This window comes from Stegastes partitus, unplaced genomic scaffold (assembly GCF_000690725.1).
Source record: "Stegastes partitus isolate 25-593 unplaced genomic scaffold, Stegastes_partitus-1.0.2 Scaffold127, whole genome shotgun sequence".
NCBI classification, from domain to species: Eukaryota; Metazoa; Chordata; class Actinopteri; family Pomacentridae; genus Stegastes; species Stegastes partitus.
The window spans coordinates 142,193-159,596 of record NW_007577858.1 but is presented as its reverse complement, the minus strand read 5'-3'; the positions used below and the strand labels follow the sequence as shown (position 1 = coordinate 159,596).

General features: G+C 38.8%; 2 protein-coding genes across 2 annotated transcripts; one reads left to right on the top strand and one right to left on the bottom strand.

Annotated features, from left to right (window-relative positions):
- Nucleotides 1-2,414: 2,414 nt before the first annotated feature.
- On the top strand, nucleotides 2,415-12,602 carry LOC103354950 (proline-serine-threonine phosphatase-interacting protein 1-like). The gene is made up of 15 exons (XM_008278561.1): nucleotides 2,415-2,602; nucleotides 3,265-3,365; nucleotides 6,067-6,141; nucleotides 6,868-6,902; nucleotides 6,996-7,102; nucleotides 7,376-7,438; nucleotides 7,637-7,729; nucleotides 8,117-8,162; nucleotides 8,378-8,457; nucleotides 8,845-8,943; nucleotides 9,836-9,932; nucleotides 10,163-10,256; nucleotides 10,500-10,588; nucleotides 11,046-11,161; nucleotides 11,317-12,602. The coding sequence occupies exons 1-15, from the start codon at nucleotides 2,570-2,572 to the stop codon at nucleotides 11,446-11,448; spliced, it is 1,260 nt and encodes a 419-aa protein (XP_008276783.1). The 5' UTR covers nucleotides 2,415-2,569; the 3' UTR covers nucleotides 11,449-12,602.
- Nucleotides 12,603-13,590: 988 nt separating this feature from the next.
- On the bottom strand, nucleotides 13,591-16,917 carry LOC103354951 (tetraspanin-3). Its single transcript, XM_008278562.1, has 7 exons — nucleotides 16,759-16,917; nucleotides 15,948-16,139; nucleotides 15,149-15,223; nucleotides 14,778-14,879; nucleotides 14,506-14,658; nucleotides 14,259-14,342; nucleotides 13,591-13,837 (listed from the first exon to the last, which is right to left on the bottom strand). Exons 1-7 carry the CDS (start codon nucleotides 16,819-16,821, stop codon nucleotides 13,745-13,747), a joined length of 762 nt encoding a protein of 253 aa, XP_008276784.1. The 5' UTR covers nucleotides 16,822-16,917; the 3' UTR covers nucleotides 13,591-13,744.
- Nucleotides 16,918-17,404: the final 487 nt, after the last annotated feature.

The following is a 17,404-nucleotide window of genomic DNA, read 5'->3' as shown; positions in this document are numbered from 1 at the left end:
TGAAGTAACATAAAATGCATTTACATTTGCGTCAGAATGCATGGAAGGATGTAGTGGCTAATGCTAGCCACGGTGACACTGGTCTTGGCAAATGGGCTGTGTGGCTGCGTGTGTAACTCTATCTGTGGAGGGGGAATACAGCAGTGGTTGGGTAATGGAAAGGTCATTTAGCCAATCCCCCAGGTAGGGGGGCTGGTCTGACACGGCTCGTTTGTCACAGTTCAATAACTGCCACTCCGGGGAGTGTGAGGGAGAGAGAGAAAACGAGTGAGAGAAGCGTAGGAAGTGTGTGTGTGTGTGTGTGTGTGTGTGTGTGTGTGTGTGTGTGTGTGTTCAGCCCCTGGCAGCACAGCTGATTCCCAGGGCTTGTCCCTCCATTTGAGGCCTCAAACGGGGTCACAGCGAAGGCCAAACACCACGGATTCAGACATCTTGATGTGAAAACTTGTAAGCTTTGGCCTGGAAGCATTATTTTCGCTCTAACTGGTAGATGTTTGGTTTTCCGACTGAATTGCTACTCTTCTGTTGAACCCGAAGATGGCCACTCCAGAACCATGGATGAGCTTTAATCAATAGCTTCTGATTGAAAATGAAAATCCGTATTTCCTGACTCAGAATTTTACACGGTTAAATATTGTTTAAATTTATATTGTAAATGTTGTTTTCTGAGCAATATATGGCAAAAGAATATTGCTCAGGATGAATGAAGTTTTATCTTATCTTTTCTTATCTTAGCCAGGAGCAGACTGCACATAAACATGAAGAGTAGGCTGTATACTATAAATATCCTTTCAGTTCTGAGGAGACATTAAAAAAAATAAAAAACTCAGTAGTTATTTTGAAATGTTTATTTATTGGAAATATTTCTTAATAAAACTCTAAAACTAGTGCTCAAGTGCTTGCTTATAAAGATCTGACATTTTTACACTCTTAATTCACATCAAATGAAAAATGGAATTCTCCAAATCTCGAGATACAGTCATTTAAAAACACACACACACACACACACACACACACACACACACACACACACACACACACACACACACACACCAATACGTAATTGACAAAAACTCATTGGATTATACATAAAATAAATGTTTTGGAGATACATTGCCTTCACAAGAAAGTGACAGACAATATACCATTTAAAATAAAAATTGGTAATTAACATCATTTGTCCATCCAATTTGATGCATGCAGCTCAACGCGTTCAACCATTTTAAGAAAAGTACATAATTCTAAAATACATGAAAACGGTAAAGTAAGACCAAGCTCCATTATTCTCGGTTGGCCGTATTGATTTGTACTGTCCCTTTAACATGTCGTTAGGTGTGTGACAGAATGATCCCTCAGCTTTGTGAGAGAGCCAAAGATTTTCACACATCTCATTGAGCGACTGGTGAGAGACACCACAGTCTGTCCTTCTCCTCACTTTGAAAATCAATAATAAGCTTTTCTGTGCTCATTCACGTGTCGCTGTGTCTTCCCTGAGAGATGCCCGAGGCACAGATTTGTATTCATCCCAACTGGAGATGAGAGAGATTTGGGGTTTCATGTCTGACCCCCTGTAGAGATTTAAGAATTGTTGACTCTGTGCAATAAGTGGGTTTGATCCCATCTAATAATACTGCTACCAAACACAGCCTTATAATGTTGTGGTTGATGATTTACAAAGACTTGTGTCTCCCCCTTGTGGACATCACAGGAAAGTGCAATTGTTTAAATGAAAAATTGTATTCAAAAATTCCATTAAAAAACAATAATTGTGTATATATGGAAATTCATGATCATATATTATTAGAAATGATATGCTGCAATTTTCCTTTTGCAACTCACACTTTGACAACATGTCAAAATAAAAAAAGGAAACTAATAAAGGAGGGACTGAGACAAACAAAATTTCAAAGAGAAAGACTAGATTTACAGCAAAGCACATGCCTTGCTGATTTAATTCAAATAGATTTGTGTGATATGAGTGTATTAACCCACTGATAAAGTATTATTACACTGATTAAGATGAGACAATCATTTGGTATGCAACATGGCAAAACTGGATGTTACATAGCAGCTAGTAAACCATCAGTCATCCACCACAGTATTACTCACTTCAGGTGTGATTAAAACCACACTGTGCATCTGTGTGGGTTTCTCATTGTTAATGCACAAACCAAAGCAGTATTTAAAAGAAGCAAACAAGGTACCAGACTCAGAGAGACACCCAGGCACCATTACCTATAAACAAACGCCTATAAATGAAGCGCTAAAAATCTCTTGCGTAACTTTTAAATAAGACGTGCATTCTTCTCCAAATGATAGTGAAAGAGATGCTGCCTCGGGTCGGGGGGCTGAGCTGATCGGTGTGGTCAGTGACATCATAGGACAGAAGCTCTTCCTCATTCAATATGACTCACTGACTTTGGGCCACTCGAGGTCTTAACTTGGTTAAGTATCCTGCAACCCTCAACACACTTTTTTTTTGTTAAGAGGTTTTGTATTTTAAAGAGAAGTCCTGTCAGTGAAGTTCATTCTGAGGAACTGTGTTCAGCTCAAGGAAGTAACAGCTGAGATGGCCCCTTTGATGTTTAAAGACGCTTTCTGGGTAAGTCTGTTTTTCTGGCGTTGTGCTTTACTGAAGCTGTCCCTGCTGAAAATGTATAAAAACAATAGTACATAATGCATTTAAGGTGTTTTGGTGCACTCACATGTGAGGGGAATCAACTGTGATCTAATCTGTTCATTAAACTGTGCGTTCAGTTTTAAGAACCTGCAAAACACACTAAATTTAAACTGTCACAGACTGCTATTACTGATAAATACATCATATTTTAGCTTTTAGCTGTCATCTGTCATTCAAAATCAGTCCATATTTACATTAAATTGATGTTAAATTATGCCATTTCAGACCAGCATAGACATAAGACGGTATAGAAGTCAGTATGATGTATTGTGAAATGTTGAAAACCGTCGTTTGCTATTACTGCTCTATAATAAATAACAGATAACAAATAGAGTACTGGTCAGTTGTACATGTAGAATATGTTTATGTGACACTTTGAGCATTTAAAGTCTCACCTAAAAACCTATGGGCAGTTTGACGAAGCACTGACTGTGTCACATACGACTATTTTTGCCAAATGCTAGTTCTGCATTTTGACCATGAAGTGGGCCCAGGGTTGACTCAAGGACGTGTTGTAATAGTTGTTGAGCAATGCTGTTTGTTGCTGCATTTCCACAAAGATTTTCTATGTCTTCTCAAAACAGGGGTCTGATTTCACCTGCCACGCCGGCTATGACGCTGTGATCCAACGGCTACGAGATGGGAGGCAAATATGCAAAGATGTCGAGGAGCTGTTCAAGATGAGGTTTGATCAGTTTGTATTTTAGTTGCAAAAACCAAAATGGATTATTAAAGTTCAAAAGTTGTAAAGATTTTGTGAAATTCTTAAAGCCACACATACCTAATTTCTTTTCCCACTGTGTAATTACCACCATGACACAATGAATATAATAGTTTGTCCAACAGTTCACAGCAGAATCACAAAACCACTGAATTCTTTGATTTCTTTGCAAAAAAAAATTGTGGGTATTGCAAGAGATATTTAAACTGTACCTTTCAATCATTTAAGGACATAATGATGATGTATTTTTATCAGCTTCCAGAAAAAAAGGAATCTCTTGTACTTATATGAGTAACCAGCTTCTGTAATTAGACATACACCCACTGGCATAGATCCACCACACATCTGCATCACAGCAGGTTAACAATTAAGCAGATTTTTTGATAGATTAATAAATTAAGGCTTAATACGTCATTTGTTGTCATAAATTCCCTACTTTAAGGTGAATCTTCAAATGTAACCGAAACTGACAAATGATGAGTCAGACAGCAACAAAACTAGCTTTGTACCCACGTAATTGGTTTAAAATGACATAAAACATGAGTCTATTAGGTGCTTGTTGTTACTTAATGTTGGCTTATAAAACAAACTCAGCCTTTCTTCAGGTGAAAGAGCAAAGACACCAAAGGTTCAGCGGAAATTAGGTGAAAAGTACAAATGATAATATAGAAGACAAAGTGCAGCATATGCAGCTGAAACCAGAAGTTCACATACACTGTATAAAAAGACACATAACCTCATTTACTCACTGTCTGAGATTAAATCAGACAAATTTGTTCCTGTTTAAGTTCAGTTAGGGTTACTAAAGTTATTTCTATTTGCTAAACACCAGAATAATGAGAGAGAGAAGTATTTATTACTTTCTGCAAAGTCAAAGGTTTACATACATTTCCTTAGTATTTGGTGACATTGCCGTTAAACTGTATGACTTGGGTCAAACATTTTCGTTATCCTTCCACAAGCTTTTCACAATAGTTTACTGGGACTCTGGCCCATTCCTCCTGACAGAACTGGTGTGACTGAGTCAGGTTTGTTGGCTGTCTTGCTCCACACGCCTTCTCAGCTCTGCCCACATATTTTCTACAGGATTGAGATCAGGGCTTGGTGATGGCCACTCCAAAACATTGACTTTGTTGTTCTGAAGCCACTTTGTAACTAATCTGGTGGTATGCTTAGGGTTATTGTCTATTTGGAAGACCNAGGTTCAGCGGAAATTAGGTGAAAAGTACAAATGATAATATAGAAGACAAAGTGCAGCATATGCAGCTGAAACCAGAAGTTCACATACACTGTATTTAGAGACACAACCTTATTTTTTCTCACTGTCTGAGATTAAATCAGACAAATCTGTTCCTGTTTAAGTTCAGTTAGGGTTACCGAAATTATTTCTATTTGCTAAACACCAGAATAATGAGAGAGAGAAGTATTTATTACTTTCTTCAAAGTCAGAAGTTTACATCCATTCCCTTAGTATTTGGTGACATTGCCGTTAAACTGTATGACTTGGGTCAAACATTTTTGTTATCCTTCCACAAGCTTTTCACAATAGTTTGCTGGGATTCTGGTCCATTCCTCCTGACAGAAATGCTGTAACTGAGTCAGGTTTGTTGGCTGTCTTGCTCCACACGCCTTCTCAGCTCTGCCCACATATTTTCTACAGGATTGAGATCAGAGCTTTGTGATGTCAACTCCAAAACATTGACTTTGTTGTTCTGAAGCTACTTTGTAACTAATCTGGCGGTATGCTTACGGTCATTGTCCATTTGGAAGACCTGTTTGTGCCCAAGCTTTAACTTCCTGCTGATGTCTTGAGAAATTGCTTCAATATTTCCATTTTATGTTCTTTCCTCATGATGCCATCTATTCCGTTTCACTGTGGATAATGACACTCTTACCAGCTTCAGCAGCATCTTCTCAAGGTCTTCTGCTTTTGTTCTGGGGTTGATACACACATTTCGCACCAAAACATGTTCATCTCTGGGACACAGAACCCGTCTCCTTCCTGAGTGGTATGATGGCTGGACATTTCCACAGTGTTTATACTTGCATATAATTGTCTGAACAGATCAGCGTGAAACCTTCAGACATCTGGAAATTGTGCCCAAGGATGAACCAGACTTGTGGAGGTCCACAATTCTCTTCCTGATATCTTGGCTGATTCCTTTAGATTTTCCCATTTTGTCACCAAAGGAAGCAGTGTGTTTGAGGTGTGCCTTAAAATACATCCACAGGTGTGCCTCCAATTAACTCAAATGTTGTCAATTAACCAATCAAAAGCTTCCAAAGTCATGACATCATCATCTGGGCTTTCCCAAATTGTTTGAAGGCATAGTAATCTTAGTGGATGCAAACTTCTGACTTTAAAGAAATGGCTAAAAAATTCTCTCTCATTATTCTGGCTTTTAGCAAATAGAAATAATGTTGATAATCCTAACTGACCTAAACCAGGAAAAGTTTCATCTGATTTGATGTCAGACAGTGAAAAAAAAAAAGGTCATATGTCTTTTTATACAGTGTATGTAAACCTTGGGTTTTAACTGTATGTATCCTTTTTGTTAGGAAAGAAAAGAAACATATAACAGAGTTCAGTTTTACAATTAAATACTAAAACACAAATTCTGGCATGCAGTGTAATGTGTCCTCTCTGTCTACTCGTACTAAACAGGGCTCTAGCGGAGGAGAAATATGGAAAGGAGCTGGTGACTATCGCTCGCAAAGCTGGAGGACACATCGAGATCAGGTATAAAACAACACTTAATATTCAAAGCATTTTGGCTTTGAGGTCTGGACTTAATATTGTATATATAGACTGTACAGCTAACACAGAAATATGACATATTGGCCACAAATGATAATAATAAAACCTGCTCTGGTAGGTCATGTGCTCATTTTGTCAAAATAGTGCATGATGAGATTTTTTTATTGCTGAATTAAACCGACCTGCAACATGAAACAGGAATCAGGCGCCTCTGAGTCACCTCTTAGTGTATTTGTTAGACAGATAGAAAGAAAAAAGCGCTGTTTTTGTAAGTACAGTATATAAGTGTGGGTGGGTGCCAACTACTGCAGCTCCCCGTCTCTCAGTATACAGAGTCTGTTGTCAGTTTCCTGCCCTACCAAGAGGATATTCAAAGCTGCTGTTTTTTTTTTCTTCCTTTTCTTTGATTTACACAGTAACCAAGGTTATATATAAAGTCTCGGGGGGTGACGGACAGCTGTGTCAAAATAACCTTTTTTTATTTTAAAGTGCTTTGGTGGACGTGCTTAGTCACCAACAACGCTGTAGTGAGCAATCAAGTTGAAATGAGCTTGCAGGGTGCCAAGTGCATGAATCTAAAACTGTTGGATGTTGTTTTGAGCTTGTAAAGTTAATCCACGTCTTTGTAAAATGAAAAAAAAAAATAAAACAAAAATGCAGAGGGGTCACTGAATGATCTCTTATCGTTAACGTGTGTTGTTTTTCCAGCACGTTGAAAGCATCCTTTGAACAATTGAAAACACGTAAGTCCATTTGCACAATGGAAGAATTCTGATCAATTCGTGTTTTCAGCATCAAATGATTCACCTTTGTCGCTTGGATGTTTTTAATTATAGAAATCGAGAACATTGGGAACTTTCACATCCAGCTATCTGATACCCTGAAAGAGGAGGTGAAAAAGATTGAGACATTCAGAGAACGTCAAAAAGAACAGAGGAAGAAGGTACTGGGTAATTTGTGTTGCTTAACAACTGACAAAGGTGTGAGGTTTGAGTGCACTGATGGCAGTAATGCAAAGTTTCTTGGCTTACTCTGATTATTAGTGTACATTTATATAACTAACACGGCAACTCTTTAATTGTTCCAATAGCAAGTTACCAGTTCAGGAGGTACAATTGTGTAGAGGTGCCATCAGTGTACAGCTGGTATAAACAAGTGTGCATGGAAACAATACACGCAAGACGGGATCTTTAAATTTCAACATTTCTGTTTCTAGTTTGAAAGCATCATGGAGAAGGTTCAAAAGAAAAAGGTTTCATTGTTTAAGAAGACCATGGAGGTAAGAACAAGCTACCAAAAAAATGTAGCGTAACTCTGTTTATTTTTCATGTGAAGTGACTGATTTGAAGGCGTATGTTGTGATCAGTGCATAAACTAAACGTAAAACATTCATGAAATACAGATGTTTTGCTGTGTGCACAAGTACATACACTAATATGGGAACATTGCATGTACGTACTGCCTTTTATTCTCTCAGTCTAAGAAGAGCTACGAGGTGAGATGCAAGGAGGCTGACGAGGTAGAAGAGGGGTCTGAGAAAGCAAATGCTACATCCAAAAGCTCTGAAAAGGTACAATACATACATAAGTTATCTCACAAAAATAGAAACGACTCATTTTGTAAAATAGCTGCCACCCTATTTAGACTAATGCAAACTTTTATGTTATTTCATTGACAAATTCATGACCCACACCCAACAAATGACTGTTCTGTTCTTCAAGTTGATAACTGATAACAGGGCAACAGCAGTAGCAGAACGTTTTGTTTTTTTTCTCACAGTTATGCAACAGCTAGCGGAACTAAAGTACGCTCATGCGCTGCTGTGACATCTTTCATGTCCTTTAAAGTACATATAATGGTGGCCATACCCCAAATATATCTAATTATACTTCAGTTGCTATGGTTTGTGTTTGACACATTGTCACATGTCACTGTGTGTGTAACATGGTTTTCACAGGTACGTCACAGGATCAAGCAATGCAGACAGGCTGCCAGTGAAGCAGGTATGAGCCAGACTCACTCTTCATCGCATACAGTTTCTATTTTTAACCAACATGCATTTGTAGTTTACTGTATTCATGTGTTTTCTGAATGCAGTCAGTGTTTGTTGGTTTAGATGATACTTTCTGGAACTTCTGGACTGTACTTCTTACATTTGTGTTCATTGCTGTGTTTCATTGTTAACTGTAACCAGCTATAATCATCTATTCTCTCACAGAGAAGCTGTACTTTAATAACATTGTTCAACTAGAAGCTGTTCGCCATGACTGGGAAGACACACACAGGAGCACATGCGAGGTACTGCAGACTGCATTGCTGTTAACGGCTCTTTCATCAAGTCTCGACTGACAGACTGAACCTCACACCACAACTCTTTTAACTCTGTGCTAAACCCCCCATACTGCTGACCAGTGAGGAAGTAAACTTCATCTTGCACGCAGCGTGCTATAAATGGAACAACATAACCACAGTCATGCAGAAACATAATCAGTCATACAAACGTTTGTTTAATGCTTTTTTTGTGGTACTCTGCAGTTTGCATGCGTGCGTTATCTAAAGTGATCACTGTCAGTGTGTGAAGTACAGCTTGAGCGCTAATAAGAAGAAGTAACAACGTGTCTCTGCAGACATAAAACATTATAACTTAGAAGCGGTACAGAAACAAGTGTTTTTTGTGTATTTCAGGTGTTCCAGCAAATGGAGGGAGATCGCATCAGTTTGCTGAGGTGTGCTCTCTGGGACCACTGCAATCACTTCTCCATGCAGTGTGTTAAAGATGATGAGGTCGGGTCCTTTTTCTCTTTATTTATATGAAGAGAATTAGTTATCCGAGCATTTTAACCCACAATGTACCTTGTTAAAACCTATTAAAAAGATATTCTAATTTGGACAACCACCATGGTGACTAGATTACAATGCCATTATATTATATATATTATTGAATTTCCCTTCTGGGATTAAGAAAGTATTTTTCATTTCATTTCATTTCATTTCATTTCATATTAGTCTGGTACGATGATACCACGATGTTGGAACTTATGTTCAGTATAAATGATTTCTCTCAGAAAGACCTCAGCACTTCAGAACCACCTGGTTTTTGCTTGGTATAAAAGTCTTAGTCTTGGTTTTTAATTTAAGCACAGCTTTAAAATTAAATGCAAATGTAATTTTAAAATAGAGATTCACCATCAGAAGAAGAAGAATGTTGGGATTTGTATTGTTCTGGCTGTATTTTAGAGCAAATATTTTTTCTTTTTAAACAGGATTTAATCTGTTAATATTGGGTGTCAGTCTTCTACTTTGGTCAAAACTGAAATATCTGCTGCCATAAAATTTTCTTAATTGTCACTAAACAGGAGATGAGATGGTGAACATTATACTTTCTAAAGTTCAAAGAGTCGACATGCATTGTCACTGTGAACATGCGGATGTTAGCATTTAGCTCAAAATATTAGTGTGCTAAAAATACGTTTTTTTGAGAGCAATCCAGTAAATGTATTCACCCATTAGCTGAATGATTCCGATGAAACAGCTTTCATATGTGCTCATTGTTGTCCATATTTAGCACCAATAACTGTGCTTAAAATGAAAGGCTCTGACTACAGAAATAGTTGACTGATTGACTGATACAAGATCTCTGCACAATTCAGATTTCCGCTTTTTTTTTTTGAATCAGTTGTACGAGGAGGTGAGGAAGCTTCTGGAGCAGTGTGACATTGACACAGACAACGACTGCTTCATAGAGATGAAAAAAACAGGGTCGAGGCCACCAGGTGAGCTCTCACAGTGGGCCAGTCGGGCATTTATAAGAATTGGTACAAGTGTATTTTCCCACAGAGGAAGCTAGTTGTTGACAGTGAAGAGAGAAGTGAGAAAAAATACCACGACCAAGGAACGGGCTTTATAGTGCTGCTCAGCAGCTATTGTTTCTCTTTCAGTTGACACACAAGCAGAAAGCAACACTTCACTTCTCTCATGAGCAGCTTCTCTTCTCTTTTCACAGATCCAGTAATGTTTGAGAGCTACTACCAGACGGGGACAGGCAGGGACAGAAATGGTCGAGTTCATTTTGCAGAAAGAGAAAACATAACAAGGAGGTGCGGCACAAGTCATACAGGAAGAGTAACAGGAGGGGAAAGCCCTGAGCAGAGCAAAACTGTTGCAGCAGTAACAGTACAAGATGACCTCCTGGTTCATCATCAGCTTTAATAAAACTTTCTATCTGTCCTTTTTTACCATTACAAAAGAATCACATGCAGCTGTTATTTGACCCTGTGGGTTTGAATCTCTGGACACCATCTCGTGTATCTTACATGTCTGTCTTGATCTGGATCACACAGGTGCTCCGACCCTCTACTTGGAGGCTCTGTGAGCTTCAACAATGACAGCCCTCAGAACTCACGACCAGCACTGGCATCTATTGGAGAGTGTAAGTATTGCAATCCCTCGCTGATGTATTTCTAAGGATGAATAACAAAAATCATCATCAGTACATACAATAGTGAGCTTTTTGTAGTCTTGCGTGCTTCCAGTGGATCTTTTTAACTGAATGTGGATTCACATATGTGAAATTGTGCCTGAAAAATTTGACTTTTAAAGTTTTACAAACACAGCAGTAGCTCTGAAATCAAAAATCAAATGAGCACACAGCAGTAAATCTTTTCTCTACAGTTGAAATAGACTACATACATCAGATGTGAAGATAAAATACATACTGAGGAAGTGTACATAGTAGCTTCGTTACTTTCGAACCAATAAAAAAACAAGTTAGGAGACATCATGAATATATATTTGCAATAGACGAAATTCAAAGGTCCCGTATGGATGTCTTGTATTGATTTCTAAAGGAAAGCTAACACAACTGTCTGCTTCGACTCTGGTTTCAGTTCAGATTTCAGATGGTGGGTATGCACCTCTGCCAGGCCTCCAGCCAGAAGCACCTCTGCTCACAGCCCCAGTAAATGATGACTGCTATGTCGTGCTTTATGAATACAATGCACAGGTATCACCATTATTTTAACACATTGATAATAAGAAGGTGGACATTAGCCACATTTGCCAAAGACAGTAGCTATGATTGGAGATTTTGTAGTTATTCAGGTATTTGGTTTAGTCTGTCTGTAACTAACATTAGCCTTCTTTACTTTGACCGGAAAGGAAGATGATGAACTATCTGTGAGCAGAGGGGACGTGGTCCAAATGTTGGAACAAGGAGAGGACGGCTGGTGGAAAGTGGAAAGGCGTGGGATGACTGGACTGGTGCCAGGAAACTATCTGGGCAAAATATAAATATGCAAAAGGACACACAGTCATGTTTCTATCACTTAGCGGGACATGAATCTACATTTATACATTCATTCATTAAAGACTTACTGTAAGCCTGACCACAATTTGCTCAACCCTGATTCTAAACCAGTTTCATCATGAAATGTAATGATTTACGTTGTAGGGACAAACAGATTTGTGTCGACACAACTTGAGTAATACGAGGACAAACACACACATACATAAATAAGACAATACAGGCACGTACTCCCAGAAAAATGCCATCACACACTGGATACGTTTAAACACACAGAAGTACTGCGTCAAGGGCAAATAAACATGTATAAAAACACACCACACTGATACACACATCTTTGTCAGGCTTCCTAGCTCAGTGCTCTGTACAATCATTGCTGATATTCAAACTTGTAGATTTTCAGACCATAAATTGAAAATCTAGCTCAGTTTACTCGGCAGTAGGTCATTTGATCAATTTACAAAATTTAAGATACGTCTTCATTCATCTTTATCTGCCTTTTTTTTTTTGTTGTTGTTGTTGTTGCTATGTGCACCTCTTTGATTACTGGTATTATTATTTATTTAATGTAACTCAGCCATGAAAAGATATTCTAGTGAGACCGTGCTACCTCATGTATGGTACGGATTCTTAGTGTTTGCTGCCTGGTACTTCTTCTCACAGGACTGCAGAATGTTGTCAGAAAAAGCACTGCACTTGATGTGATAGATCAAGTTAGGTGCTTAAGATAATAATAAAGCAGCCATTGTCTGCTTGTGCTCACTGTTGCCTTGGATCATTACTGTTTTTCTTTCTCTTCCTACTTTTTGTTTTTCCATTTAGAAATTCTGACTAAATTATTAACAAACTGTGTAAAACTGTTGACTTTGGGAATGTAGCACGTGTGTGTGTGTGTGTGAACTAGGGAACCAGAGTGGCTGTTATATATACTTTTGTAGATGTCATTATCTATGACTGCTGGATGGATCATAAGTTCCTATGAAAACAGCTCATAAGGATCAAAATGTAAAAATAAGGTTAACTAAACCGAGGAAACTATTAGCACATAAACATGTACAATACATTTCTCATATGACAGATATCAGTACAATCAAACACAATGTGGACGAAGTCAGAAATAAAACAATCCGGTTGAAATGTATGAGTTTATTTGTCTCCTGCTTGTTCTCCAATCTATACACAATTTGTTTCTCAGATTTTTTTTTTCTGCGGCACTAGCTAAGTATCTACGGGGTCAACTTAAAAGCTCAAAAATATTAAAACGATGCACAATTTCACAAAAATGTATAAAATAATGTGTTGGGAGTTCTTTGCATCAGGTTTATAACTAACAATCAAACTAAACAAAAGGGATCCTGTGACCGTAACAAACTGAATCTACATATACACGTCTTCAGGTAACACTGATGATACTCCTACTAATGGCGCTGGAGACCAAAAGGTTGATTCACAATTTATATATTGGCAATGCCTCACTGGAGAAGCCGGATTCAGAGAACAGCCACACCAAAACAGAATGTACATTATTCACAACCTGAATACTTGTGAACTTGAAGAACTCTTTCTAACAAACATGGCTTTAAAACAAAAACGCAGAGCTGCTGAAAATAATCCAAAAAAAAAGAACTGTTCTTATTCTGTCAGCGCCAATGAAGTCTAGCTTAAACACTGACCTGTATTGTTGTAACAGCCGAGATCAAAACCTTGGATCTATACTAAGGTAAAAAAGATTTTCCATTTTCACAAAGTCTGGTCAAACCAGGGAATAGTGTTCATGTCTACATGTTCTTTTTAGCATACATTATGCATTAAAACAACCATGAAATATCTCCAGGGCTCCAGCCGTAGTGCAAAGTAGCACACAAGGAAATACATTCCATACAATACTCCTAATCATATTTTCATGTAACAAACTCCAGAATACTCCTCCTCATCCTCACTGGGAATGAACACAAGTGTGATGAAGCCATAACTAAAAGAAATAAAAATCTGCACCAACATCAATAATGTCAATAAGCCATATACAACTTTGGCTTTTATAAGTATTTCAGCATGTGTAAGAAAGAAAGAAAAAAGAAACATTTAAAGTAACTTTAAAAGCATGTCAATAAATAACTGGTTTCCCCTTGAAGCCCCCTCCCACCCCAACCGCATCGTCAGTGTTCGCTACTTTATCATGAATTGTGCAAGGTGTGCTTGAGCTTATATAACTACAGCTGATATCTACTGTGGACATGTCCGGTGACGCTCCTGTTGATTTTCTGAGTGCTCTGTTGGCTGGCTTCATGCGTAGCTGTTGGTGGTGACCAGCAGCTCGTACGCCGGGTCGTGACTCCTCCTGCACAGCACCACGCAGGCACAGAGCATGCCCAGCATCTGCAGGAAGACAGCACAGGAGCCAAAGTCAGCTTCGGCAAACTTAACAAACAAACGTACGTGTGAATCTGACTAAGTAGCAAGAACGATAAGTTGTTTTTAAAATCTAAAAGGAATAATCGGAACAGAACATATGCTGTAATGAAATTTTGTATTCAGCAGTTGACAACAAGCATCCTGATCTCCTGGAATGTTTCTTTTCGCAACAAGGAATTGCACAGCACAACAACTATCATCTTTCTTTACCTGTATACAGGATCTATGTATGTGAGATCAAACTCTGATAGGCATCCACAACAGATAATTGGTGTTTTTTTTTTTGTTAAGGGACTTTGTGTTAACTTCCAAATAAGTGGCTTAACTGCAGATTAGTTTAAGATCTATCTGAACTTCCCCTGCCCTTCAGCCCTGTAAGTCTTACCTGTATGGATGCAAAAGTGAGTGCAGCCCATATGACGTACATCATGATCTCCTTTAACTTCTTCACAACAAGAGCTTCACAACCCTAAGACAGAAAATAAATGGCTTTATTTTACCGCTTCATGCCCATTTTTCACACGCAAATACGAATAGGGAAAACTATCAGAGAACCTTTTGCAGTTTGAATCTGTGTCAGTGGTTTACCCACAGAAAAACTACAGCGCTTCAGCTACACTTGCTGTGCGTACCTCTTGGTAGAGATCTGCTGGTCGAGTCAGAGTGCCTGTACAGTTGCTGATGTTTGGCTGGCAGCAGCTGACTGGGACGCTGTTGTTCTTGGATTCTTTAAACCAGCGGGTGTTCCTCCAGTCAGAGTAGTTGTGAATGCCGCAGCAGTGAAGCTAGTGGTGAGAATGGGGAGTGAAATATATTCATTTAAACTCAACTGTCTGTTCACATGTGAGTTTTAGCTGACAGAGAAAAAGATTGGGCACAAGGAGGGACTTTTTTTTTTCCTCACCTGCCTCTGCACATAGTCAATGGCGCGACTAGGAGCATCAGTGTTGGTGCCGTTGTATTCATTGTAAACCTTCTGGATGGAGTGATTGACCTCGTCCTCGACCTAAAACAAATACACAGCAGCAGTTACTTTTCTGTTCACTGAAAACTATTTATTAACTCTGAGCAGTTTGTCACACCATGACAATCCTGCGCTCAACCTGAAACAAACAATTACATTTTGGAAAATCTTATTCTAATAAGACCTACGCTATATTGTATAAGACACACAGAGGTTTGTCTTTTCTATTTTGCAACCGGTGGAAATGGAGTCTCTGACCCACTTTCGCAGACTAACACACTTCTGTAGGCCAAAGACATGCAATCGCTTACCTTTGCCCTGTATATGTAGCCGAGCACCACCACCACACACTCTGTTACAAATACCAACAGCAGGATGGCAGCAAACTGAAATGACAAAAAAACAGACAGAAACCAATTTGTAAACCAATTTGTAAAATGTATATTTTTTTTATAATGATAAACTATATATATATATTTACCGAATACAAAACTATTTGCAAAACCTTAAAACACAGGTTAAAAGTCTCTCCTTAAATACCAGTGAGATATCCATATAAACACTGAATTTGATTATTGTAATAATACCAAATATTCCTAAAAAGATTCTTCTTCATGTACAAGTGGTGGGGCACAAAATGCATACTACTTTCCATTCAATATGTATTTGAGTTTATATGAATGTAAAATCAGTTATCAATCTAAATTACTCAAATTAAGTCATTTTAGTACATATATAATTCCCTCTTGGTGCTTTCCTCCTGAGCAGTAGTGAAATCACAGTAAGAAAAGGAGGGACATTTACACAAAAAACACTAACTTCTTAGGAATCTGAAGCTTCAATTAAATTTTTAAATACCTTTTTTGCATATAAAGACTGCTGATTGTGTCTACCATCACTTATAGTGGAATGCCATTAGGATCTTTTAAGGGCCAGAATGAAAACAATGATCACAACAACAGTGCAGACTAATGGTTTAAGATAAGCTAGAAAAATTGCAAACCATTCCTTTAAGCTGCTTTGCATTTTTTTTCTCGTGCAACAGAAAGGTTTCTTGCACGTCCTTCATGTGCATTGTGCTTGTTTTAAGCGAAAGCTGTCGACACTCACAGTTGCCAAGCCACAGGAGCTCTCGCGTATTGTTGCACAGCAGCCAATCAAGCCGATGATGAAAAGGAGAGTCCCGACAGCTATTATTATAACAGCAGGGATGAGGGTGTACACGTCTTCGAAGAAGTGGTCGTAGTCGTCATATGTGATGAACACATAGGCTCCAATGTAGCATAAGATTCCAGCTGCAGCCTGCAGACAGAAACAAAGGAAGACAGTCAGGCACAAGGACACAGAGAGAAACAGCCAATACTGTACATCACTGCAGGACAGAGGGAGAGAACAACAAATAAATAAATGAATAATTGTCCAAAAATATACATTTAAATGAACTATTCCCAGCTTCAATGTGACAGATCTCAAAGAAAGGTGCAATGTGAAGTGGCCACCTGTCATCTCTACAATATTCAGGCATTCTGGGGGACTATATGTCTTTTCTTGATTGGTTTAGAGCTCAATTGCTGGTTTTCTTTCTACATGTCCATCCATCTCTGCTGGTGTTAATTCAATGATGCGCTGGAGGTGAACTCAGCTGCTGCATCACGTCATGGCTGGAACTTGTGGGCGGCAGCTTCACACACACTGCAGCTCGGTGCCCCTCAAACCACTGCTGTTTTCTTTCCAATTAGCGCACCTCACAGCGAATACAAAAGTCACCCCGTGTCCGTGTATATTTCGCGTCGCAAAGCCACCCCGTCCGTCGCCGAACCGCAGCGCATCTCTGGCGCAGTTTGCTAGCTGCTAACGCTGCTCTCCGTCGCTGGCCTCACTGGGATGCTGCACAATTGTTCTGCCCCGTTTTTTTTCTTACCCAGAATATGAGATTGAGGAAAACCAGGACGGTTTTGGATGACGTGATCCCACACTGGCCCATGGTGTCGTGAGCACGAAAATTAAAACTGTTAGTATAAAAAAAAAATTACTGATGCACCTGCACCTTTTGCTGTTAAAATAATAAAATGGCTTCGGTCGGGCCCACAGTGCTCAGTGTTCTGGGCTCGACCAATCAAAATGCAGCTGACGGAGGATGTAGGTCACGTGTTCCGGTGACATCACCATTCAAAACAAACAGTGTGAGGACGTTTGGTCCCTGCAACGATGTAAGTCATTAGAGCGATTTAAATTCTAGATACAGTGCAACCAGGGCTTTAAAGGCCACTTCTGTGTTATTTATACGTTGATCCCACAGCTATATTGCGTCTAAATGGTGTTTGTATGCAAAATGTGCGATCTGAAGGCAACGTCAATCACTGTGGCTCAAAATGTCATAACAGGCTAGGTAATTAAAACCAGAGCAAATAATGTCAGTTTTGAAAACTAAAAAAAAATAAAAAATCAAGCATTTATCTGCAGGGGGGTAGTACACCAATTAGCAGGCTGATGCAGTGTGAATGTGCTAGCAGTTACTGGTAAAAACTACAATAAACCTGTACCTACAGAAAAACAACCAAACCATG

What these genes read in the sequence shown, in the direction of transcription:
- LOC103354950 (XM_008278561.1), top strand. Translation starts at nt 2,570, where the DNA reads ATGGCCCCTTTGATGTTTAAAGACGCTTTCTGG. An exon ending in AAAAAGAACAGAGGAAGAAG is followed by an intron (nt 7,103 to 7,375) that starts GTACTGGGTAAT and finishes TTCTGTTTCTAG; the next exon opens with TTTGAAAGCATCATGGAGAA. An exon ending in CACACAGGAGCACATGCGAG is followed by an intron (nt 8,458 to 8,844) that starts GTACTGCAGACT and finishes TGTGTATTTCAG; the next exon opens with GTGTTCCAGCAAATGGAGGG.
- LOC103354951 (XM_008278562.1), bottom strand. Translation starts at nt 16,821, where the DNA reads ATGGGCCAGTGTGGGATCACGTCATCCAAAACCGTCCTGGTTTTCCTC. An exon ending in TCCTCAATCTCATATTCTGG is followed by an intron (nt 16,140 to 16,758) that starts GTAAGAAAAAAA and finishes TTCTGTCTGCAG; the next exon opens with GCTGCAGCTGGAATCTTATG. An exon ending in GCTACATATACAGGGCAAAG is followed by an intron (nt 14,880 to 15,148) that starts GTAAGCGATTGC and finishes TATTTGTTTTAG; the next exon opens with GTCGAGGACGAGGTCAATCA.